Source organism: Saccoglossus kowalevskii, chromosome 17, assembly GCF_978046115.1.
Source record: "Saccoglossus kowalevskii chromosome 17, keSacKowa6.1, whole genome shotgun sequence".
In the NCBI taxonomy this organism is placed as follows: Eukaryota; Metazoa; Hemichordata; class Enteropneusta; family Harrimaniidae; genus Saccoglossus; species Saccoglossus kowalevskii.
This window is the reverse complement of record NC_140657.1, coordinates 22,948,676-22,975,679: the sequence shown is the minus strand read 5'-3', so window position 1 is coordinate 22,975,679 and position 27,004 is coordinate 22,948,676. Positions and strand designations below refer to the sequence as shown.

General features: G+C 38.3%; 1 protein-coding gene across 2 annotated transcripts in view; it reads right to left on the bottom strand.

Moving 5' to 3' along the window:
• LOC100373270 (4-trimethylaminobutyraldehyde dehydrogenase A-like) overlaps positions 1-27,004 on the bottom strand; it is a 48,411-nt gene that overhangs the window by 2,890 nt on the left and 18,517 nt on the right. Inside the window, exons 3-9 of one of the 2 annotated variants that reach the window (XR_014926872.1) lie at positions 18,488-18,617; positions 17,888-18,094; positions 16,358-16,482; positions 14,157-14,297; positions 13,397-13,585; positions 12,249-12,478; positions 1,279-2,292 (exon numbers count right to left, since the gene is read on the bottom strand). Coding sequence is in view for 1 of the 2 variants with exons in the window: in XM_002736549.4 (XP_002736595.1) it covers positions 2,085-2,292; positions 12,249-12,478; positions 13,397-13,585; positions 14,157-14,297; positions 16,358-16,482; positions 17,888-18,094; positions 18,488-18,617 (1,230 nt within the window). In the remaining variant the exon portion in view is untranslated. Of the gene's footprint in view, positions 1-1,071; positions 2,293-12,248; positions 12,479-13,396; positions 13,586-14,156; positions 14,298-16,357; positions 16,483-17,887; positions 18,095-18,487; positions 18,618-27,004 lie in introns of those variants that run through there. The other variant, XM_002736549.4, reaches the window with a different exon arrangement.

Genomic DNA, 27,004 nt, shown 5'->3' with positions numbered 1-27,004 from the left:
TAATTATGATTGCTCAGTTAGAGTAACTAGGAAGGTTAGTTCTACAGCTATAAAACAATACCAAAGCAAATTCAGAAAGTGCAAATTGCAGAATAACAGGAAGTAGCACAGAGTCTCATCATCAGTTCATTTTTTTCTTGAGTAAATTTCTCTATAAGTGTTAACGTTGATTGTCATGCAGGAAATGGCACACTGAAATAAAAAGTTATGAATATAGTAGTAAATCTCCTAAATGAACATTGAATACAATCGTTTTTTTAGCCGAGCTAAGCTCTCATGCATGTTTTGTTTTGCCTGTGCTAAGGCTCTGGACTGACCAGATTAACTCTGTACTTAGTATTTCTTAGCCTGTGTTCATGCAATTTTTTTCTAGCACAGGCTAAGGTATTGGACCTCTTAACCTTTGCTGAAGAGCTCTGCGTGAATACTACTAATAAGTGTCTTCTGTTTATTCCTTCCTTAGGCGCATACATTTAGGTTCACTTCCCTTTTATATTGATCTCTACAACTCATTCAAATCAAATTAGGCTCAAAGATGGGCAAAGAATATTAGATTTAATTGAAATTTAGTTTAAATCCATGCTAAATTAAAAGTTATTTTGAGTATGGGAGTTTTTTTTGTGAGCAAAGAAAATGAACTGTTGCACACTGTGGGCATATATCATCTTATACTAGTTTACAGGAAAAAGGGATTCTGTATGGTATTTGACGTTATGGGCATAATATATATAGTTCATACATGGTTACTAAATTAGATTTCTCAATGTACAGTACACTATTGTTGGTATTGTCTGAAGAGAAAAAAAAAAAACAATATACGTAATTTTTGAAAATTTAAAAAACAAAAACATTTTGCAGTCAGTTAAATTATATTAATAATTTGAAAACATTGCCATGAATGGAAACAAATTTACGTTGTTTTTTGCAGATTTCAGGAGTTGGAAATAACCTTTGTTTATACTTTTCTTGTATTAACAAACATAGGAGCTAATCCTCATTAACACCTACTTGAGCTTGTTGTTTGACAATTATGAATGATAATGAAACAGTACTTACACAGTGAGCCATGACTGAACAAAAAATTGCGCATTTATTTTTTCCCAAAAAATAGGTATGATAGTACATAAAGCAAATGCCACAGTGTTTTTTAATTTATATAATTTTTGAAAAACAAAAACGAAAACCCCAAAAGACTATCCTGCTACATAAACGGCAACAAAAGTATCTAATATTGTATTGAAGTCATTGTAAAATGGTAAAATAATTACAAATTCATACCTTGATGTGCCAGTTGTAGTACTGCAATCGTCCTATGATTCAACACCATCTAAATACTCCGCAGGTTATGTAGTCCACCAGCAGTCACTGGCATCAGCGTTACTATAAAATTTCACTGGGGATCGAGGCATTATTCGCGAAATTTCATTTAAGTGTACTTGCAAGCGCCAGTAAAACTTGGAAAAATAAATTCCCACACGTATATTGACTCACACGAGGTAGAAGGTTTTTTTCTGGGCCATTATATTAGTGACATGAACAAAAATACTGGTCATGTTATGTATGTAATGAAAAATAAAATGACCATTATACTGCCCATCAAAAAAAAATGTCATCAACTCCATCATTTAAAAAGCAATTGTAATTATTCTGACCAGTATAAAAAACATGGGTCATTAAAACCACCATTTTAAAAACACTGGTAAATATTTTGGCCACTTAAAAAAATCTGGTCAATATTCTGGCCATTAAGATAATAGTGGCAATTATAATGGCCAGAAGTGACTTTTTAAAGGGGTCTGAGGGGTGTAAAAAACAGAGTTAAAGTGAAATGAAAAATTATTATAACCTCCTCACTAACCTAAAAGCACAAATAAATATTCAAAAGTTTTGAAAATTAAAACTTTCCGAAACGCGACGGAATTTCCGAAAGTAATCCGGACGCTGTTTTACTAATTTAAAATTTGTTTAGCCAGATTCGTCCTAAACGGGGTCGTAATGAATGTGGTCAAGAATGTCTCGTATCCATCAATGTCTTTAAGGTATACACCTTTGTCGACTGAATGTACATAGGTATGACAGCTCATTTACATAGTGCACTCCACATTCCCCATTTCCACATAGACTGACTTCAGTTGTGTATAATACTCAATTGTCACTGATCCATTCTCTCTGCCAAGACCTGATTGTTTGTAACCCCCAAATGGTATCTCTGATGGTGTTAAATTAAACGTGTTGATCCAACAGGTACCAGCCTCCAGTTTAGATATCACTCTGTGTGCTTTCTTCAGATCACTATAAAGAAATTAAAAATAACATCAAGAAATACTTACCAAGGTTCCTATTCCTATGTTTTACTAAGATGCAATTATTAATTTGGTAAAATGAGGTAACTACTTGTTGTATTATTATTAGCAAATATACTAAGATTGACCAAACAGAAGCAGTTTCTTATGAAAAAAGTACTGTGGTATGTTGAATGAATAGAAAAACCCGGACTTAACCATGGTGTTCTTAGAATGAATGTCATTGCATAAAGTTAACATCTACTGGGGTAATTTTTAATATTCAAAATTTGTATATACCGGTATTTAAATATGCTCAGTTTATTCGTTAATTATCAAAATTAGAAGTGGTACAAAAAGTGCTGCATCAGAAACTGAACAGCTTTCTTATGTGTAGAGAATTGTGAATTAATCTATATTTGCTTCAAATACAGTTGGCAGCATGACAGTAATTGTGAAATGAATCGAAAAAGCAATCCAACCAGAAGCATTGCAATATTGATATGAGATTACACTTACATACTGTTACATTTTAACTATCAATATTCCACTTTTTTCTTGCAAAACTTCAAGCTATATTGCCATACTGCTGGTCGGGTTGTTTTTTGCTCACAGTAAATTAAGCATTATGGTCCAACATATTCCATATTAATTTGTTAAATTGAATATAATTGCTTTTCCTGTTACCATTTGCAGTTTTTCTATTTGCTATACCTAATTGTTATATCTAAATTTCTCAAACCACACAAATTTGCAAACTTCTTTCGAATTTGAAAAATTCAGATTTAAAAAATCATGAATTAATTTTCCCAGGCATGTTACTTTTGCATGTAAAAGTGATCTAAATATTCTTTATAGTAAATTTCAGGACAACTAACATCAAAATATTAAAAATATCAAAAATTAATATAAATTTAACAGATTCCATTTTATACTTTTCAAAATAAAAATGAGAGAAATTAAATATTCTGATAATCACTGACTAGAAGGGTTGTACAACCCTGATTGTTTACATTCTCATAACTGCCAGAAAATCTGTCTAAATAATAAATTTCATTTATTACTCATTAGGCTTAATTACAGATTACAGCCTCGACGGAAACTATAAGAGAATATACCTGGGACCAAAAAGAACACCCTGGGGTAACAATTCTCTAAGAAAAAGGCCCAGTCTGAGAGGTCACCCCATGGCTTTGAGCACCGTCTACCTGACGCCAACGCCAAGCGGAAAACTGTTTTCATAGTGACATATTTCATGTCTGCCTCTCCCCTAAGCTTGAAAGGTGGAGGTGTCGTAGTGCCAACACACAAATGACAAGTGTTAGTCTGGAGAACTTGTTAGAAAAACTTGTTAGAAAGACTTATTATAAACAATCATTACATGACCAAACTTGAGGCCAGTTTCAGCAGAACCTGATAAGACTGGGAACAAAACTGACATACATGTATATCTAAGTATCGTTGATATAGATTTCCCCTGATCAAAGAATCTGATGAAACATCAGATACATGTACCTCACTAATAAAGAGACTGAGATGATCAACCTCCCTTCCATTACACCAATCAATGTAAATTCCCCATCTCGACTCATACAAACGTCTGGTGTCATCCGACTGTGCCGAAGTGAGGAACTTGGACAAGTCTGCAGAAAAGCCTTGCGCTTGCATGAGTTTATCGACAACCTCCATGCGTGAAGATGGGAAAACGCAGGGCTCATTCAGAAAGTCCCATCCAGCTGAAACAACAGATCCAGAAGATATGGCAACTCCACTGGAGACTCGTCGAGAGACCATTTCGTCAAAAGTATGATGTGAATTGGCAGTGCTGAGTACCCTCCTCGAAATAATATCATTTTTTGCTCCTCCTTTATTGTAATATTAAAAATTAAGAAATCCGCTGCAATTAATAGTTAGTGGTTTGTTGATGTTAAATGGATAAGACTCAATTCACAGGTGTCATTCTTCAGTTAAGCAATACAATGTGACAGACTTCAGTCAAGTACTGGTGGAAGTTTTGATCTGCTCTTAAAACACGTCTTTAATTCCAAATAAGTGATACAATGACAGAATTGGTTCGGTGCCAGTTGGTAATGAGCTGATAATAGTTATTATTGTAAACACGGCGATGCATTTTAAGCAACACAAGGAGGAAATCAACATGTTGACTGATTGTAAATTTTTTTATTTTTCTAACAAATTTGCTAGGTTTATAACCTGCATATACCATTGGGCCATTCCAGTTTATATCTGCACCCCCCCCCCCCCCTGTTGATGAGCTTGTGTGTTTACTTCATACAGGGTATAATTTCCATGGGTGTATAAGTCATACAAAGTTTTATTTCCACGTCACCATTCACCATCACCATAAAGTAATGGAAATCCAAAACTATAGTTCCTACTTAATATGGTGTTGATGAGTTCCTTTGTACCACCATACAGAGTAGGATTTCCAAATATAACTGTCATCATATGCTAATTTACCAAGTTCAAAATTTTATATTTGATAATGGAAATCCAAACTAGTCCTGATTCACGGTGTTGATGAGCTCATTCGTGCAACCCTCCTTATCTAATTTCAGTAATAACTATTTCATACTCGCCCAATTCCAAGTTTTTTTAGTCATACTGTTGGAAATCCAACCTCATCAACCGGTATGTGGCGAGATAAACTAGGCCATATTTTATTTAGTAGCCATAACTGCCTGGATTTCCGGGAATTTTTTTTACATACTCGTCTGGATTTCCAGATTCTGTTTCTCCATATACAGTTGGAATTCCGGGGTATTTTCCCCATCATACAGTGCTGGAAATTGGACCACATCAACAGGGGGGTGCAGATATAAACTGGAATGGCCCATTGCTTGATTACTTTCTAAGGAATATGGGTATGTATTCAGAATAATTCAACTGGCTTGATGGAAATACATAACAATTTGAAGGTTCTCTTGGTGTATAAAGTAACACAATATCTTAGTTATTTCCTCCTCCAGTAAATAAAGTCGTGAATGATGTCCTGCCAAACTTGCAGACGCAACATGCGTCACATTAAATTGTACAAATCACAGTCCATCACTAGAAGGGACTGCGTACAAATGCAGATATTTGTAAAATGAATGACGCCTTTGGATGAGTGAATTAACTCTGAAAAACGTGTAATGCTACTTCTACTTCAAAAAACTACCAATTATTGATTACAGAAGATTTCTTTATTTTAATTAATAGAATAAATGCATAGCAAAATTATATCAGTTTGTAGTACCATACAGCGGATGTTGACCTACATTCAAGATTACCACACCCTAACGTGACCTGCTGAAAAGCTGACTTTTTTTACAAAGCTGGCATTGACAAACAATATTTCCTCAAATTCAAATAAAAAAAATGTTGCACCATAAATCCCCGACTGTGTCGGTGCGCGGCAAAAATGCACAGTCAATATCCGCAAAGTGGAAGCGGAGTAATAATGGGACACTCTCTTGACATGATCGGCCATTTAAGGGATTTTTAATAAACGTAATAAAGACAAAAAATAAAAGCAATAACTGGGATTCTTTTTAGCAATCACGGTATATTATCTGACGCTGATATATTTATTTTGACTCATAAATTAACGACACCAGTACGGCTTGTTATACATCGTACGTTTAACATGCAGGCTTGCTTGAGCCAAATAGTGGAGTATTACCGAATCCAAGTCGTCGCATCGCCAAGACTACACAGATTTATTTCGTTGAGTCTCGAAGCAGAAATAAACTCTGGCGGCGAGAACAGTCTCTGACAATAGTGAACAATAGCTAGGGTTAAGTTTACCGCATTCCGTAGTTGGACAACCAGAATGCATTGCTCCATACAATTACACCATGGCAACCAGTTTGACATCGAGAAAAATTTCAAGTTTACATGTATATGCAGTCTGCTATTCTTTTTTTGTAAAATTTTTCCCCTGGTAACTGAATCGAGCCAAATGATTAGACGGATATAACTCGACCAAGAAGCGGACCCAAACGATTAGAAGGTTTTCAAACTCATATTAACAAGCAGCTCAGGGCGTGCACTCCAATATGAAGGCAGATGACGTACCCGGTCACATGATCACCTCACTCAGGTGACCAATGTTAAAAAGCAAGTATTCGTGTGGGGAGCTCAAATAACCAGAATCTTTTTATATATTTTAATTATATATATATCAAGTATAAATAAGAAAGGATGTTTTTTCTTAACGTATATATTTGAATAATTACGACACCATGATTATCTGGACTACTACATTTATTTTTTATATCGGTCTTAGCAAAGAACCACAAAATGCCAGTACCGAGGATTGGTTCCGATATTCTGATAAGACCATCACTGTTCTATCTCCCTTTGTTCTATGTCAAAATTAACACTGTTTCGTTTGTTATTTAATACTTTGGACAAAATATTGACAAACGCGCAACAATATCAAGTACATGTACAAAGCCTAAGCAGGTAGTATGAATAGATCTGGTGTCGTGGCCTGGGGTGCGAAAACAAAGGGGGCTCCCCAAGGAAGTACTAGTTTACACGAACCAGCTCCCTGCATGAACCTAATTCGGGGAAAGTAGTGTCATATGAGTGTCGTCACTCAAGTGAAATTATAAATAAACAAGCCATGCATGGCACAGTCCCCGTTAGTTATCAAATTTAAGACATAAAGTTTTGTTTATAGTAATATAGCTGGAATATAAACATGTCAGGAATATGATGATTGTTTAACATTTAAATGATTGACATTTGTATCTGATCGTCAAACAAGTATTGAGAGATATTGCTCTGGAACAGCATTAATTAAAACAAAATCAGCCATTATGAATATATGTATAATGAATATATGAAATTTGAACATAGTCAGTCAAAGCATGTCAGAGATATGGCTCTAAAAGTCCATTCATTAAAACAAAATGGCCACGAGTCAGTCATTCAGAATCCGATCTAAAAAATAAAACAAGTTTTTTAGCACAAAAATAGCCACCATTAGGCCACTTTGAAAAGGATCGTCAAACCAATATATCCGTATATCTGTGACATGATGTATAATGAATATTAAAAACTTGAACATAATCAGTCAAAACAAGTCAGACATATGGGTCTGGAAACCCATTCATTAAAATAAAATGGCCACCGGACAGCCATTTTGAGTCTGATCTGAAAAACAAAATGACGTGCATCAGGAACCCGTAATGTCTAAAGGATGTACCAAGTTTGAACGAAATCCATCCACAAATGCCAGAAATGCTTGATATTTGATGATTTTTTAGCACAAAAATGACAACCATTCGGCCATTTTGAATAGGACCGTCAAACCAATATATCTGTCTATCTATGACATTATGTATAATGAATATTTAAAATTTGAACATAATCAGTCAAAACAAGTTGGAAATATGGGTCTAGAAGCCCATTCATTAAAACAAAATGGCCGCCAGTCGGCCATTTTGAATGTTATCTGAAAAACAAAATTATTTGCATCAAGGTCGCATAATGTCTAATGTATATATCAAGTTTGAACAAAATCCATCTGTAAACAGCCGAGAAATGCTTGATTTTTATGATTTTTTAGCACAAAAATGGCTGCCTTTCGGCCATCTTGAATCAGATCGTAAAACAAAATGATGTTCATCAAGGTCCTATAATGTCCAACGTATATACAAGGTTTGAACAAAATCCATCTGTAAACAGCTGGGAAATGCTTGATTTTTATGATTTTTAGTACAAAAATGGCCGCCATTCGGACATCTTGAATCAGATCGTGAAACAAATTGTGATTGGTCCAGGCATTTCTAAGATACAGGTGCATGCACAGACGCACGCACGCACGCAAAGACACACGGAGGTCAAAACATAAGTCCTTGTTTTCGGACTTCGTCCGAACGGGGACTAAAAATACACTCCTTTTTCTGTGTACATAATCACACTCTAAAGACTGTACTTATTTCTACCCACCACTTATCATAGGGATTTTACATAAACAAAGCTTTTTATTAACAGTTTATTTGTTCACAACTCACAAATTTCTATTCTTGAGTATCACAAAAAAATAACAATCCAAAGATTTGCTAAATTAAGAGCTGTAATCCGATCAGATTAAATACCACATCACAGTTGGGAGAATAAGACAAAAATATATACAGTATACAATGTATTTCAGCAAAAACAATTGTTAAAAATGAGTTAGGAGAAACTCTCTAACTCAGCAATCGAAAACCAAAAATCTCTAGCTTACGACTACCAAACACGTGAACATACTGGTAATTAGGATTTCCTCGCATATGAAAATTTCAGCTTACAACTGATTTTTAATTCGTGTCAAAAATGTGCACCATTCTGAGCACGTTTTGGACACTGTTTACCGGTCACCCTAAGTGCCAAACCAGGATAAACAGCCATGGTCAATAGAGTAGCCAAGGTGTTGAAAATGGATTATGTACTGGCAAACCAAATATTCTGCATACTAGGCATGTCTCCAACGCGTTCGTTTTGGATCATTTAGTCTTGTTTTAGACTCAACAGCCCTCAAAACCTAATATTACATTTAAGAACAAAACAAATCTGTCGAGATTTCATGCTTTCATGGTAAAGGGGTGGTGGCTTTTCTCCCTCTGAACTCCCCTGCATTTACTACCAACTCTTTCTACCTACCGTGTCCTCACTTGGTGACTTTTCTCTATAATTTCGCCCAATCTCTTTTATCGGTTTTTATCCCTTAATTATCCGACCACAGGGTCTTTTTCGACCGAAAAAAACTACCACATTTTTATCACTTTCTTTTCTCGCTTGCACCAAACATCAATCGCTGGCCTTAACACTGATCACTGGTACACGAGTGGTTGAATTTGTTGTTTTAATGGTAAAGTTTAGGGATACAACGAGTAATAGAGTATTAACTACTTTTAAATTCCAAATGACACGACACAAACAAACGACAATCTATGATACTTTGTATCATTCGCGAACTTTGCAAAATATTTTTTTTTTTCAAATTGCACCATTTTCAGGAAGATTGACATTGTTACAGACATATACAAGACGTAAAAACATTGCTTGTTTACATGAAGTATGAAAACGCACGACTTTATTCAAGCGTAATGAATATAAGTGAAATATATGGACGAGTCACGATACTTGTACATTCGAAAGTTACGACTCTTACTCGTGAAATTGGTTATGAATACATGCACAAAATACATGTACAAGCATATACCATTTTTTCAATGGCCAAAAAATTACTATTTCCCACTCCAGAATAAATCGATATCTATAAATAAACCTATACTTATTGTTATGAAATACTAGTAACTGATACCAACACATAACAATATGTGCGTTTATTTTACAGAAGAGAACCAAGGACTAAAATGTATGTCATGGTCGAAACTCTAGACCAAAGTGCCCGTCCACCAGGGATCAGTTGACTGTTTTCGTAGCCCCAAAGAGGTATCCCCAACAGAAGGAATGGTACAGGGCTGACCCAAAACCAGGATCAGTCTTCTTGTCCTTGTCTCCCGAAGGGTACAAATTACCCCCTCCATCGCCCTCTGACCCCTTCTCCAGCTAGGCTCTGGTTGGCTGGGTAGTCTGTGTTTTCCCAACAAGGGAGGGTCAAGAGACGACAAAGACCCCCCTGAGGGAGTGGTAGCTGCACCCCCCAGGGAACAAGTAGGGGCACTCTGCGCGGCATGGTGAAGCAAAGGCAACAGAGCCTGCCCACACCATGCCAGAGAGAAGCGTGGGAAAACTTGGGGAGTGCGCTTAGGACCCCTGTCCAGAAGGGGGGGGGGGTCCACCTCCATAGGAGAGGTAGACACCCTTGTACCACAGATGTGAGTTGCCCCTCCCCCCTCTCCAATCCTCTTAGGCAGAGATCAAAAGAAGGATGGGACACCTCGAACCCCAAGCCTGGCAGAGGGGGACAGGCAGCACAGTCCGTCCCCTCCCACCTGACTCTCACCCCCTGGTCCTCCTGCGTCGTATCCCACAAATTGAACACTGAGTTGCGTAAGCACCAATGAAGTCTTGGTGGATTGGACTCGCAATTGGTGTCAGCGCCCCAGAGGGAACATGCTGCATCCCGGGGTCTTACCTCAGTCGTCGGCCCGCCACATTGAGCAGGGAGTCAGACCGTGGCAACTCTCAGTCCTCCTCAGTCTGCGATAGAAAGCAAGCCTCGTCTCGGCCACCAAGGGGAGGGAGAGATTTTTCACTCATAGAATCAGACGTCTGGCGACCCGCGACGTTTACCAGCTTTACGCAATCGCTCGCCCTCAGCTTTAAATCCCGCCTCAAAGTGCTCCCATGATTGAGAGTCCCACAGATCACAATTTCCCTCAAGGCAAAATCCTGAGTAGCATTTACAACCATAGCATGAGTGTCAACATATGTGTGTGTCCCAAACTGACATTTCTAAGTGGCAAGATGAACATATCATACATGTATGTGCCGGAAGTTTCGAAGGCATGTTCTTAGTCTTTTTTAATGACTTAGGCATGATGCAATCTAAGAAAAGACATAACAAGAAATGAGTTCGTGAAAAAACAAGAAAATTCACACTGCCAAAATGAGAATCAAGCGAATTCAAACTGAGGTGGCGATTCAACAAAAACAGGCAAGATCTGGGGCCCTTAAAATGAAAAGCCTTTACTGTAATGCAGAAACTGCTATTCTCGAATGTCCAATACCACTAGATTTCGAGGAAGCTCAGAAAAGCACCCGGTGAACAAATTTTCGTGTTAGTTGTGCCGGAAACAAAAGAGAATTGAGACGGAATGGCCTCGACCACGTGATCATTCCTCAGTCTAGGCCTTTTTCTTAGAGAATTGTTACCCTAGGGTGTTCCTTTTGAACCTGGGTATATTCTCTAATAGTTTCCATCAGGGCTGTAATCTGTAATTGAGCCTAACGAGTAATAAATAAATTATTATTTTCTGGCTGGTGATGTAGTAAACTTACATTGCTTTATAAACAAGTCATTGAAAATGACACAATCCCCGTAAAATTTTTGAAAGTTCTCTTTGTGCTCATCATATTAAAGCGGAGGGATTGTCGCGAGCGTGTCCTTGAAACTTGAGTTCCAAGTGGCGTATACAACAGATTGTTCAAGTGTAGTAGTAATATGGCCAAAAATAAAAACAGCTGTTATTCGGCCATCTTTGATCTGATTATGAAACACACTGATACGTATGATGTATGTTCCAAATACAAATGAAAATGGTACATAAATTGTGGAATATAGTAGTAAGGCCAAAAAGTCAGATGGCTGTCTATCGGCCATCCTTGACCAGATTTTGAAACAAATTGTCATGGACATGCGTCCTAACATGTATAAAGTACATGTATGAGCCAAATTCGAATGAAAACTGACAGAGCACGTCCAAGATACCACATAAAAAAACAAGATGCCTGTCAGTCGACCATCTTTGATCCAATTGCGAAATAAATCGTCATGGACATGCATCCTAACATGTATAATCTATGTACCAAGTTTGAATGAAAACTGACAAAGCATGTCCAAAATACAACATTTTCAAAAAACAAGATGGCTGCCAGTCTGCCATTTTGAATAGAATCGCTAAACCGCTGCATGTGCATACATGTATGTCCCACATAAAGTACTAGGCACATGCAAAGAATGAACGGAATCGGCCCAAGGGATTCTGAGATATGACTCCGGACGGACGGACGGACGGACACACGGAGACCGAATTATAAGTCCTCGTTTTTGGACTTCGTCCGAACGGGGACTAATAATAAATATTGATCACAGTTAAATGATTATATTTTGTCAAAATTAATAATTCTGAAAATGTATCATAACTTGTGTGTTTCCAGAAATCAGGGTGTTTTTTCCAGAAATCAAACCAATGGAAATAATTGTTTGTTGGATAATCTGTTTTACTGAAACCTTGAGAAATAGAAGATTGTTTTTCCTTAGGTAGAACAAGTACTTACTTAGTGAAAACACCAGCTGCCAAGCCAAACACAGTATCATTAGCTCTGGTAATAACTTCTTCCTCAGAGTCAAAACATAACACTGACATGACAGGACCAAATACCTCTTCTTTGACAACAGTCATGTCATCTCGACAGTCCCCAAGCACACATGGGGAGATGTAAAAACCACCAGAAAGCATGGAGTCATTTGGTATGACCTTTTCACCACCACATAGTACAGTGGCACCCTGGGAAAAATTTGCAAGAAACCACACTTTGATTATATTATTAAAATTAAGTAAAATAATATGAATCCCCATTACTTGTACATACATGTATTTGAGGAGCAGCTGCAATTGATTTTACATGAGAAAAAGCAAAATAACACTGTGGTAGGTTTTATTGTTGTTATAGTGATATATATTCTCAGTGGTGGAGCCGAGTCACTGAACTTGTTATGTTGTTAAGACAGATACCACTGTACAATGTTTTTCTATGGGCTCTGTGTGAGCTGCTATGAAACGCCAGTGAAAACAGTTAAAGTTGAGAAAACAGCACAAACTCAAATACAAGACAATCCTGAACAACCAAATTTATATATGCTGCACATGTAGGTGTAATCTTGTTATACGAAGAGTCTCGGCAACTAGCCCAAAGTAAAGTTTTCACCATGATGGTTGCCAGGCGATGAAAATGTCTCGATGTCTGCCCCAAGAATACCATCAATATACATGAATCAATACCTAGAACTTGTACACCATTCAGGGGCATAGAGCCCTGGAACATGTATATGTGTGATTTGTAAGATTGAAAGATGTAAAAAGCACATTCTTGATGTTAAGTGCTTAACTTGTATTTTTTTTATTGTTACATTTTTAATAGTTATAGAGGTTTATTTGACAGTGAATTTTACATTGCATCATTTTAAGTGCAATAACAAAACACTTAATTTGCAATAATAATAATGATGTGACTAACTGACATTGACACATAGTCATGCCACTATTAGCACTAATATTGTACTATTTGTACACATACCTACACCATTTTATTATTTGTTCAAAAATGTTGATTAAGACCAGAAGCCATTAAAATGAAGTCTGCTTGGTCACAAAATCAATAATATACAATTTTGTGCACTAAAATGTTAGCAGGAGATTTCTTACCTCCTTCCGTGCTCCTGAAATATAGTTCAAAATCTTCTTTCCATGATCTGCACTAATCACAGCTCCCATAGTTGTCTCATCTTTCATAGGGTCCCCTAACTTAATGTTGTTTGTTCGATCTATTATTTTTTCCAGGAAAGACTTCATGATAGATTTGTGAACAAATACCCTGGTACCATTTGAACAAACCTACAAATAAATTTTAAAATCCTAAATAGATAGCTAACTAATGAAAATTCTGTGGCATTGCATTCAAAAATAAATAGAATCTGTATTTCTGGGGATTAATGCTCTGGCAAATAATTTTCACAGGTGGCGACAAATGTCCTCCCGGACAGGTACTAGCTATCACCCCTATAACAATGGATTAGTCAATTGAATAAAATCTATATATAGCAGAGGTGTAAATCTGATCATAAAAATTTGTTTTAAATTGAATTGTCTATCCTGGTCCGATCTGGTCCGAATTTGATGTTTTTTGAAAATCAGAAATGCTCAATTTCAATTAATCTGATAAGATGAACCTGATCATGGAAACAGATTTAATACAGTTTGGTCAGATAAATTGGTGTACCAGTAAATTGGATCATATATTAGAACCAGCATTGAACTATTTTGGCACATAAATATGCAACAATCAAAGTTTAATGTATTCATCATGCAGAATCAATATTAAAAACTCCCTTCTATATTGCACCTTCAAATCAAGCATTACCATGACTCTATCATGAAAGTCACTTGACGTAAACATGACACCTACCTCTCCCTGAGTAAGAAAGTTTGCATTTAGTGCTCCGCTAACTGCATTATTCATATCACAATCGGGGAATATAATGAGAGGAGACTTTCCTCCTAGTTCCAAAGTCACATGTTTCACATCTTCTGCACAGTTTGCCATAATCTGTAAAAACAATATAAAAGCAGTAAAGATGAAGCAAGATGTAATGGTGCTCATAATAAGGAATAGGCAAGATGCAGGTATAGACACTAGGGTACAATAAATGTAGTTCTGTGATAAAATTGCCATTAGTCAACTGAATAGTAACTAACTTGCCTTGAAAGACTATAGTAAATATATAGACAACATACATTTCAGACAAAGTGAAAAGTGAGGCGATGTTATTCTTTATGGACTGGATACAGCTTTTGTGGCCCGAGGTCATGCGGCGGATGCACCCAAACTTACAAGGGTGTGTTATAGCTGTACGAACGAAGGCAACAAAAACCAGATCCAGTCCATAAAGGTTTTATCATATTATATACCTTATAGGCGTAATTACAATGTTATTATGGGATGACCTCAAACACGTGGCATAATTTAGAATGACGCATTTTGCATGCTGAGGCGGGAGTGATACAGGAAATCATTGCCCTGATGTGAGGGCACACTTTGCATACCATTCTGAAGCAGGGTAACGCTAAGTGTATGATAAGATGAAATATGGCAAAATTTATAAATAACATCAATAATATTACATGATTAATCAAAATGTTTGATTGGACAAAAACTAAAACAGCAACAGATATTTTATCTATATTGTGGAATTTATAATGTTGCAAGGGTTTCAGAAAATAATTTTCCATGGAATTCACAGCAAATCATTGAAAAGCTTAATTTGATTGGCTAAAAAATGTTCTACAGTTCCATTTTCAGTCTGATTTAGTTGACATAAGGGTACTGAAAACAAGTTTGTTTAAATTAATACTATATATCAGGTACTACTCACAATATATACTAACTCTGAAGCTATATGCTATAAGGACATGGGTAAAATTAAAGCTGCAAGCAACATTACAAGGAAGTTACAAATGTAATTGGATGTTTGTTAATGTAACCTAAATAGCCAATGTGCAGATACAGTATACCTAATTTGCATACTGTTATTTAGAGGTTAAATGGTATGCTTGGGTATCGAGCCTGCGTTGACAGACTCGGTTCAAAAACAGTTTTGGAAAAATTTAATTCAGTATTGATTACCGCTAGTATTTTTAAAACAAGTGACCTGACGGTTTGGGACTAGTTGTCGAAAATAAAGTTTTTACCAAAAATGACAAAAATATTCACTAAAAATCCAAATTTGCATATTTTGACACAAATTTAACAAATCTGACAGAGGACCAACCCATGTATCCTTGCTGCAAATATGAAAGCAATTGGACTGACGGTTTATGACTAGTTGTCGAAAATAAAAAAAATTACCAAAAAGGACAAAAATATTCACTAAAAATCCAAATTTGCATATTTTGACACAAATTTAATAAATCTGACAGAGGACCACCCCATGTATCCCTGCTGCAAATATGAAAGCAATTGGACTGGCGGTTTAGGACTAGTTGTCAAAAATAAAAAAATTTACCAAAAAGGACACAAATATTCACTAAAAATCCAAATTTACATATTTTGACACAAATTCAACAAATCTGACAGAGGACCACCCCACGTATCATTGCTAGAAATCTGAAAAGATTTGGACTTACGGTTTCAGACTAGTTGTCGAAAATAAAATTGTTTACCAAAAATGACAAAAATATTCACTAAAAATCCAAATTTTCATATTTTGAATTTAACAAATCTAACAGAGGACCACCCCAATTACCTTTGGTACAAATATGAATGTAATTGGTCAAGTACTTTTGAAGAAGAAGTCGTTTAAAGGAAAACTTCACGCGGGATGCAGGACTGTCACCTCCGGAGAGACCCCCATTCCAACAGCTCCACCAGGAGCTAAAAAAGGAATGCACTTGCCCAGTTTACAATCTCTTCATAAATAATTTATAAATTGTACTCCCATGTAGAAGGCCATCTTTGTTGCCTGGCACAGAAAAACTTCGAGACATGATTTTCCTTATTAACACATACATTATGAAAAAATAAATCAAAAATGTGCAAAATATTATTTTTGGTGGAAAAATGAGCTCCTTTAAAGGGTAAAAAATTAAAGGGTAAAAGATTATATTTACCTTTTTTCCTGTGGGCACACTGCCAGTAAATGAAACTTTAGCAACTCCAGGATGAGAGCTAAGCATGTGACCAGCCTCTGCACCACCTTGTACTACATTGAATGATCCTTTAGGAAGACCACTCTCTACAGAAACAGAAAGTTGTACTATTATATCACAACAAATCTATGGGTGTTTGTTATTATATATAAACGGTCATAAAACAATGCAGTATGAGTACCTGGGCTTAATATAGCAAGATACAGCACAACATGGTTTTGACTTTTTCACCACCAGTTCCCTCATTTCATCACAAATTCACAAAATACATGTAGTTTATAGTCTGCACAATTTGTAAGATGACTGGAAAAAAAATAGCCAAATTTTTCGAGTAAAAACTTATAATGGACTTAACTTTTGTCTGTTGACTCCAAAATTAGGGTCCATTTTTAAAATATTAATATTAGAAATATTAAAGAATATGAGAAAAAATGCACAGAAAAATTTGGGTGAGAAAGTCTGGTGGTGAAAAGGTTAATGCACACATTTTTCACACTTGTATACCTACGTATTACTTACTGTCACCTGCTTATCACGATTTCATCACACCATTTAATTGCACATTTTACTGCAGCCCTATGGAGGTTAAAGACCTTCATAGTAATTGCAGTTTTTAGTGAATCATTTCTTGAAAAAATAAATAATCTAACAGACATATGTGATCTTGGGAGTCAGGTGTTACTGTTTGACGTTTAAATTTGAGATTGCCATTATACGATGGCAATTTGTAACTTTTTAACTTCCACAAAATAGTCTGTGCATCTTGATTAGGAAATATGCATATCGTCATCACCCGATGCTGCTTTTGTAATCTTCCACAAAATAGTCCCATTCAAAGTCTTCTTTCATAAAAATAATAACAACCATTGAGTCATTGCCAAAAAAAAAATATACAATATGATATTTTATTTTTTAAATTAAAAAAAAGGGGCAATAAATATAACAAGCGACCTGACGATCAAAATAGCTTCGTTGACTTCATTATCATGGAACAAAAAGCAGTAAAGTGGCATTGTGGTTGACGGTTTTGGACTAGTTGTTGAAAATAACATTTTTTACCAAAAATAACAAAAATATTCACTAAAAATCCAAATTTCCATATTTTGACACAAATCTGACAGAGGACCACCCCACGTATCATTGCTGCAAATATCACAGCATTGGGACTCACGTTTTCAGACTAGTTGTCGAAAATAACACTTTTTACCAAAAATGACAAAAATATTCATTGAAAATCCAAATTTGCATATTTTGACACAAATTTAACAAATCTGACAGAGGACCACCCCAAGTACCTTTGGTACAAATATAAATGAAATTGATCAAGTACTTTCGAAGGAGAAGTCGTTTAAAGGAAAACTTTACGCGGGACGCGAAACGCAGGTAGCGGGACACCGGAGAGACCCCCATACCAACAGCTCCACTCTGCGATGACAGCAGAGCTTAAAAGAGATTAAAAACCAACAATAAAAACATCTGTAATAAAATCACCTGTAAATATTTCAGCAAGTACTACTGCTGTCAAGGGAGTTAATGGAGACGGTTTGAATACCATGGTATTTCCACAAGCCAGTGCGGGAGCCGCCTTCCAGGAAGCAATCTGAAATGGATAATTCCAGGCACCTATCGCAGCACAAACTCCAAGTGGTTCTCTTCTAGTATATGCAAATGATCCCCCTGGTAACTGTATATGTTGCCCTAAACACAGAAGAAAAAAGATCTCTCATTGTGTGAGTACATTATGCTGATTGGTGGAGAGATGGTCACATGGAATTATCATTTCAAGTACATTATGCTGATTGGTGGAGAGACGGTCAGATGAATTATTATTTCAAGTACATTATGCTGATTGGTAGAGAGATGGTCACATGTAATAATCATTTCAAGTACATTATGCTGATTAGTGGAGAGATGGTCACATGAATTATTATTTCAAGTACATTATGCTGATTGGTGGAGAGATGGTCACATGGAATAAATTATGATAAGTGTATAGTTCTTTTTCAGGACGCAAAAGTTGGGCACAAATGTTGAATTCATATTCCAGCTTCGTTACATACATGTAGAAGGTACAACATATGTAAATCTCACCTGCAATGGTTGGGGCAAGTCCAGCATAGTAATTCAAAGTATCTATGCCAGTCACTATGTCGTATCTGGCTTCAGAGATTGGTTTACCATTGTCTTTAACCTCGGTACGGGCAATATCTTCATGGTTGTCCTAAAACGTAAAATAACATCTGATGAAAAAGCAACCTAACGCTACTATTGCTTTATATTTAAGTATTACAACATATACCATTGCCCGTATTTGGACATTGCATTACATCACTGCAAACCATTGGCCCTGAAACCGCATAACATTTTGACGCTAAATTTTGTAATGTTTCAGAGTTTGTAACATAAAAAAAAATACATATTTATACAGATGAACTCAAACAAAGCACTTGATATGAAGCGTGTATTACCGTACTTCCCCGAGTATAAGCCCGGGGGCCTGAACATGTAAAATCGGGAAAAATAAGGGGTAAGTTTATACTCGAGGACCACCTCAGAAAAAATAAATTTTTGGTGCCTTTAAAACTGTAACCATCTTCCCAACCTCGAAACATTATCCAAATTACATTTTCCGTTCACAGCGCCGGTCACGGAAGAATATTACGTATTTTTTTGAGGAAAAAAGCGAAACGAGTCGTCATTGATTTCAACAACACCTTTTACAATGAAGAAACAAACATGTTCATAAAAATACAAACATTTTATTACAATACGATTTACATATCGTCTGAATTTACGGTACAAAAATGGGTCGTGTCTGTAGGAAAACGGTCGAAGGCAAGATCGTACGCAAACTCTCGATACAAAGCTATTTCCGCCATGGTTTCATCATAATTTGACCTGAACAACTTCCTTTGACCTACATGTCACGTCTTTCGTTAACCAATAAAAATGCTGTGTCATACAGTCAAAGTTTTCCGATTATTGATGAAGTATTTTTTTTCAACGCAATGCGGAAGTGAATTACCGCGATGTTAAAATGTGATCTGTTAACACTGATTTCGACGGTGACGTTTTTCCCCTAAAAGTTGTTGATTCGCAATTTTGGAAAAGTAAACTGAGGGTAAGGGAAGTATTCACACCTTTCACGGCCGCAAACAAGTCAAGTCGAGTCGATCACACTCCATTCACGATAGTCTCAATAGACAAGATTATTCGGAAAATTAAAACAATGATCAGTTACCAGGTTTCACGACTTGACGATCACATTTTTGCCGTTTGGAAACTACTACTCGAAAGAAATATGTATTATTTCAGTATTGCAACATCGGTGTTCATCCCGAGTGAATAACAAAATAGAAAACGTGCGAACTACAAAATGTATGTTCCGTCACCTACGTTCCCCCGCTATGCAGTTAAACGTTACCCCAACTTTGGGGTCAAATTTCTCGGTAATGAAAACAGATATCAAAAATTCAAATAGTAAGTTTGTGCCCACACTAAAGCTGAGTAGAATGAGCTACATGTATGTCTGAAGTGTTTTATCCTAAATTTGTAGGAGAAGATATATTTGGCGCGAAGCTATCCAAAAATCAATGGCTGTTGCTATGGCAACGGTGGGCCCAAACAAAATTTTCAGATTTTTCCTAATAACTAGGGTGAAGGTGTGACCTACCTGCCAAGTTTGAAAGAAATCGGCCTAGCCAAAAAAATCACAGAAGAATCATACGTGAAAACACTGAAAATCACACACACACACACAAAACGACAAAAGTGATTATAAGGGCAATCCTAGCGGAGCGGATCGCCAATTAGTTGATTACATTGCACATGTAGGAAACAAAGATGACCTCCCTTGTCCACAAAACTATATATTTTCGGAAAGCTCATTGTATGAATTTTGAAATTTTGTTAGGATTTTTTTTTTAATGGACACTGTAGTTTGAAATGTGCACAAAAATGTGCTTTTTTGGTCAAAAGTGATTTAAAAAAAAATTTGCTTCTAAACCATGCTTCTGTTTATTGTCAAAATTGGTTTATGGGTACATCTGTTTACTATGAAAAAAGTGCCGTCTTGAAAACTTAGGCGAGGGTTCTTCGAACTCGCCTATTCACATACAGTACAGTTCTCGCGGAAGCTTTGGCTTTTGTGGCCTCATTGTCGCATATGCATGGCTTCATTGTCGCCTCAGCATCGCATCATTGTGGCATCAGCTTCGCGTCATTGAAAATTGAAGCTGTGTTCGCCTCGCTATTTTGTGGCATCATCGTGGCCTCAGCTTCGCAGTCTCATGGCATCAACATGGCATCAGCTTCAAAGTATTGTGACATGAGTATGACCTCATTATTTTCACATGGAAAGGCAGTAGAGAAAAACACATGTACAGAAGTTCGATATGTAATCGATTTGAAATTCAAAGCGGTAAGGGGAATAAAATAATATGACCAAGAGTAAAATGACATTTTAAAAAGATATCTTGTTTAATTATTTAATGTTGCGAGTATTGGGTACCAAAAACTATGTGAAGTACATTGCAATCTGCAAGGTGACGAGTGTCATATTGACTGCAAGGAAAAACGTGATAAATTTAAATCACACGATGCAATCGTCGTTCGGAAACAACACAATTTGCTATACGAAATGAAACTGTTCTTGTTATAAAATTACCTTATTTTCGTTAATTTTATTTGCTGGTAAGAGAACAGATTCAGATTCCTCATTTTGGTGGTATTTTTCTGTGTTTCGTTTAGTTTTAGCCGAATCCTATCCCATGCCCGGACTACTAATACATGCCAAACACGCGAACGCCGCCTGGTGCGTCGGCGTCGTCGCCTGCCATCTTGATACAAAGTTCCAAAACAAGTGCGTACATTTCCAACTATGATTGGATGGTTGTGGTGGCGTCGGTCTGGTAAAATTTTACATCCAATTTTCAAAATTAAGTCACGATCAGTGACCTGAGCTCGATCTATACGTACTTTAAAAGTATTCTCACAAAAAAATATTTTTGAATAAAAACGAGCCACAGGCCTGGTAAAAAATCGAATAGCACTTGACATGCAGAAATAATTTATTGGGCTTCAGAAAAAAAGTGTTCATTTAGTTGTAGCCATAAATATTTGGTGACCAGTCGATGAACAATTTGAAACTCATTTACACACGGAAGTCCTTCGATACTGAATATCATCGACCCCAATCTGGTTTACCTTATTTCCCAACTTGCAAAACTGATTTGTATCTCAGCCCAGTTTTTCTTTTTTTGAACCGTGGGTAAATCCCAGCCATTTGTTTTTCAGTGAATGATTGTGAAGCCTGTCACAGCACAGTGAATCGACGCCGGAGATTGGACAGTACGACGACCCTTCAATTAGCGTCAAATGTGCTTTGTTACAACATCATTGATTTGCTGAAAGTCGCCTGATCGGAGCACGACCTGGGTCACAGAACCATATTTGTCCGTATTATCAACGGGACTTTGCGAGAGAACCACACCCACATTTTCAACCATTTTTAGTGCGGAAGTTGCCAACAAATGTCGAAAAACTCGTGAATTTTATGGATTTGAATAAAATAAAGCTAGCGATTGGTAAGACTGGGTAATAATATATCCCCCGATGCTCTTCGATTTTTTTAAATTTTATTTCAAGGCGAGAAATGGATGATTGAAGTTCCATCGATTTCAAGGCGACTGTTTCGCCGCGACAACTCTACGCTGTGTTGTAGTTTCACGAGATAAAAAAATATATATAATAAATAGTACTTGTTTAATTATTTGGTTTTACAAATTACGGGACATGATTCCCATGAATTACGATAAATAAATGCTGATTGTGTTGAATAATGGACGTCGGGACCGTTTGGAGAAACCAACGGGCATCGATATTCCAAACAAATTATTGGGACACGGTCGGTAGACATTTCAAACAAATGAAATTATTAACGAAAGACGAGATTTTTCCAGATATTTACGAACATACTGTCACACCAAATACATGCAAAATTGACAAATACACAAAGAGATATTAGATTTTATTTTAGCCTTAGAAATATTTTCTTTCACTCAGTCCATGCGTGTGACTTCTATTTAGCTTCATGGTCCTTCGGCTTGTGTTCTCCTTGGGGGAAATAACAATAATTATACAAATCGTAAACTCAACACAGTCAGGAAAACAAACCCGGACAACCATGTCGTACTTCTGTTGAAATACATTTTGTAGCAGTGCGTCACGTCAGAATATTGTTTAAAATAAAATAGTCAATCCCAGCCAAATCTAGGTCAAAGGGTCAGATTGCGTGCATATAATTATAGATAGTTAAAACAAAAAGTATTTGAACTTTTGACAGTTGTTCAACATCTATGCACGGTTACTAAACTAGTAACCGTGATCTATGAAAACCAGAAAATTTTTAGTAGTCCGAAGTTTTGCACAGTCGAAAATAAAGCGGAACTTCAACAAGCGGTCGCAAAGGCGCGCGATTGAAAAGCGGAAGCGGGCGAGAGTAGTTCTGTACTTCTTTGTTTGATGAAGCGATGCTGATGCCAAATTGTCGCCATAATGAGGCCACAATGAAGCGAAGCGATAACCGCTTAACTTTTTAATGTCGCGACATTGATGCGATGCTGAAGCCATAACAATGCCATAATGATGCGATGCTGAAGCGAAGGTGAAGCTGAAGTGAAGCCAAAGCTTCCGCGAGAACTGTACTGTAGTTCATACCCACCATAGACTCCGGTCAGTCAAAATGACTATTTTGAACTGTAGGCATTAATCAGTTCGGGCTGGGTCAGCAAACCAAGACTGACACGCTACAACAGGATCCAACCTAGAGAGACCCTTATCAATGGATTCAGTGTCTCCTAGATGGTAGTTGATAAAGACGTTCTGCGTTCTCCAGAAGCCTGCCCTCCATGTGTGCTTGAGGGGGGGGCTGACGCTAGCACTAGCGAGTTAGCCATCGCACAGACCTCATGCGCTCGTACTTGGTGTCTCTGCAAGTTCCGTGTCGAGGAATATAAAGTATTAGACCTCTAATACAGTCGCAGTAAACCACCTGGTTATGGTAGTTGGGGAGGCCGGCCTATCCTGCCTGCCTGGGCCGTAACACAAAGATGTGTGCTTGGCACCCCGTTCCAAATTCTAGTACGGTTTGGTGGCAACTCTGTGCTCGAACCGGGTAGAGAAGCAATTCCTCATGACCCTCCGGGCAGACAAAATTTGACAGCCGGGGGATGTCTATCAGGTGAGGACCGTGTCCTGGGATTTGGTTCTAGGAGAGAAACCCGATTTGTGTCTTTAGCACAACTTGATTGTCCATAACGGCGGTACATCATCCGAGAAGGACAATGCCCCCAGCTCTGGCCGATGCCTGCCTGAGGCAAGGGCCAGTAGGAAGACTATTTTCCACGTCAAAAATTTGAGTGGCGCTGATCGGAGAGGCTCAATGGGCGGTCTGCTTAGAGCGGACAACACAGCCGACAAGTCCCAGTTGGGCGCTTCCCTTGTATGGGGTCTCAGCGTCTGGAAAGCAGTAAATAGTCTTCTAATAATAGGACAATCGGTTAGTCTTGTTCCTGTACGTTTGAATGGTGGGGGACAAGGCCGACATGTAGCCAACGATCACTGCGTAAGACAAACCCACTTTGTCAAACAGGTGGACGAAGAAGCCTGCTACCTGGCCAATAGAGGGATGGTATCGATTAATCTCCTTTCTGCTACACTAACCCGTGTATGCTTGCAGCCTAGAAATGTAAGCTGCATTGGTGGAATCCCTGTTCGCCCTGGCCAGGACAATGGCAGCCCGCTCAGATAAAGCTTTCGTATGTGCAGGTCTAATGAGAGCCTCTATGCGTGTAAGTGATACCCGCTGGGCTTGTGGTAGTGCGCCGTCTGGTTGGGACGGCAGAACCGGTAAGTCCGGAAGCACTGTTGGTGTTTCGACTATCGTTTCCGACAGAAGAGGAAACTAGGCCTTGCTTGGCCAATTGGATGCGACCAATGATAATATGCAGGTGTGCACCTGTCGAAGTTTTCTCTGGTGCCCCGTGAACTAGCAGGAAGGGAGGAAAGGCGTACACAACTAAGTGGGTCCGCGGGGTAGCAAAGCGACCCTGGCCCAGGCTCCTGGAGTCAGCAGGAGTGTTACGTACGTCGGGAGCTTGGTGTTCCAGGGTGCGGCAAACCGGTCTACCCTTGGACCGTCCACAGCCAAAACAGCCTGGAGGCTACCCACTGGGAGATCTGCCACTCCGTGTTCTGGAGATTGAGTCGCCCTGAAATGGCGTCGCCTTACTGTTCCTCACCCCTGGAAGGTGGTGTGCGGTTAGCTCCACATATTTCAGGCATCAAAGGAGGATTTTGCTCCGCTAGGACTGACAACGATGGGGAATGCGACCCCCCCTCCTTCTTGAAGGAGACCACTGCTGCGTTGCCTGTGCGGAGCAGGACTCTGTGGTCTCGAACTTCGGGTAGAAAGCAGGGTAGTGCTGAGTACACTGCTCTCAGTTCGAGCCGGTTGATATGGTGGTCCCGAAACTAATGCGGGAGTCATATCCTTGGGCCTGTTCATCCAATAGATGCACTCCCCAACCCTGGGTGGAGGCATCTGTTACCAGAGTCATACCTGCGGCGAGCAGGTCCAAGGGAGCCCCTTTGCCCGAGGCTGGCCAGTGAAGACCACCAGGACAGGGCTTCCTTTACTTAGTCCAAGATCGAAACCCGCTTATCTAGTTCCCATAGGAGAGCTCGGCGTTATAACAAGCGTTATACCGGGCGGCTGCGTAGTGCGGCCTGGGGAACTACCCTTCGAACCGAGGTCATCATTCCGATGATCCGCATTAGTTCACCGAAGGAACGCTAACTAGGCATTCGGCTAGGCTGCATAGCGATAAGCAACACGCTTGAAATAGCTAAGCCAAGCTTATCTCTGTGTCAAAACTCCATGCCCAGGAACACCAACTGCGCGTTGAGTCGAGGTGGGACTTATCGATTTACTAACGAGCCCAACTGGTGAAGTAAATCTTGTGTTAGCCTGACGCGTTTGGCTATTAACCCCTTGCCCGGGTAGTTGGTAACCAATAGTCTGGGTACAGATTGAGGTGTACCGACATCTGGTGGAGCAGCAGTACTACCCATTTCATCACTCTGGTGAACACGTAGGGTGCTGTGCCTAACCCGAACAGGGGGGCACCCGAAATTTGAATACTTGGCCCAGCTGGGCGATTTGAAGGAGATGGCAACTCGCTGGGTGCATCGGTATGTGCAGGTAGGCCCGGCTTAAGTCTAGTGGGGCTAGCCAGTCAAAACAATTGTGGCATCAGCATCGCTTCATCAAACAAAGAAGTACAGAACTCATTTCGCCCAACCTCTCGTCCGCTTTCGCTTTGCAATCGCTCGCTCGAGTGAAAGAAAATATTTCTAAGGCTAAAATGAAAGCAAATATCTCTGTGTATTTGTCAATTTTGCATATATTTAGTATGACAGTATGTTCGTAAATATCTGGAAAAATCTAGTCTTTCGTTAATAATTTCATTTGTTTGAAATGTCTACCGACCGTGTCCCAATAATTTGTTTGGATTATCCCTGTTGGTTTCTCCAAACGGTCCCGACGTCCGTCATTCAACACAATCAGCATTTATTTATCGTAATTCATGGGGATCATGTCCCGTAATTTGCAGGCTGTAAAACCAAATAATTAAACAAGTACTATTTATTATATTTTTGTTTTACCTCGTGAAACTACAACACGGCATGGAGTTGTCGTGGTGAAACAGTTGCCTTGAAATCGATGGAACTTCAATTATTCATTTCTCACTTTGAAATAAAATTTTTAAAAAATCGAAGAGCAACGGGGGATATATTATTAACCAGTCTTACCAATCACTAGCTTTATTTTATCCAAATCCATAAAATTCACGAGTTTTTCGACATTTGTTGGCAACTTCCGCACTAAAAATGGTTGAAAGTGTGGGTGTGGTTGTCTCGCAAAGTCCCGTTGATAATACAGACAAATATGGTTCTGTGACCCAGGCTGTATGCTCCGATCAGGTGACTCTCGGCCAATCAATGATGTTGTAACAAAGCATATTTGACGCTAATTGAAGGGTCGTCGTACCATCCAATCTCCTGCGTCGATTCACATAGTTTGTTTGTGCTGTGACAGGCTTCACAATTATTCACTAAAAAACATCGGTATATTTTGACAAATGGCCGGGATTTGACCTCAGTTCAAAAAAAGAAAAAAAAACTGGGCTGAGATACAAATCAGTTTTGCAAGTTGGGAAATAAGGTAAGCCAGATTGGGGTCGATGATACATGTATTCAGTATCGAATGACTTCCGTGTGTATCATGAGTTTCAAATTGTTCATCGACTGGGCACCACTGGACGCCACTGTACGTATAGGTTGAGCTTAGGTCACTGATTGTGACATAATTTTGAAAATTGGATGAAAAATTTTACCAGACCGACTCCGCCACAACCATCCAATCATAGTTAGAAATGTACGCACTTGTTTTTGAACTTTGTATCAAGATGGCAGGCGACAACGCCGACGCACCAAGTGGCGTACGTTTGTTTTGCATGTATTAGTAGTCTGGGCATGGGATCGGAC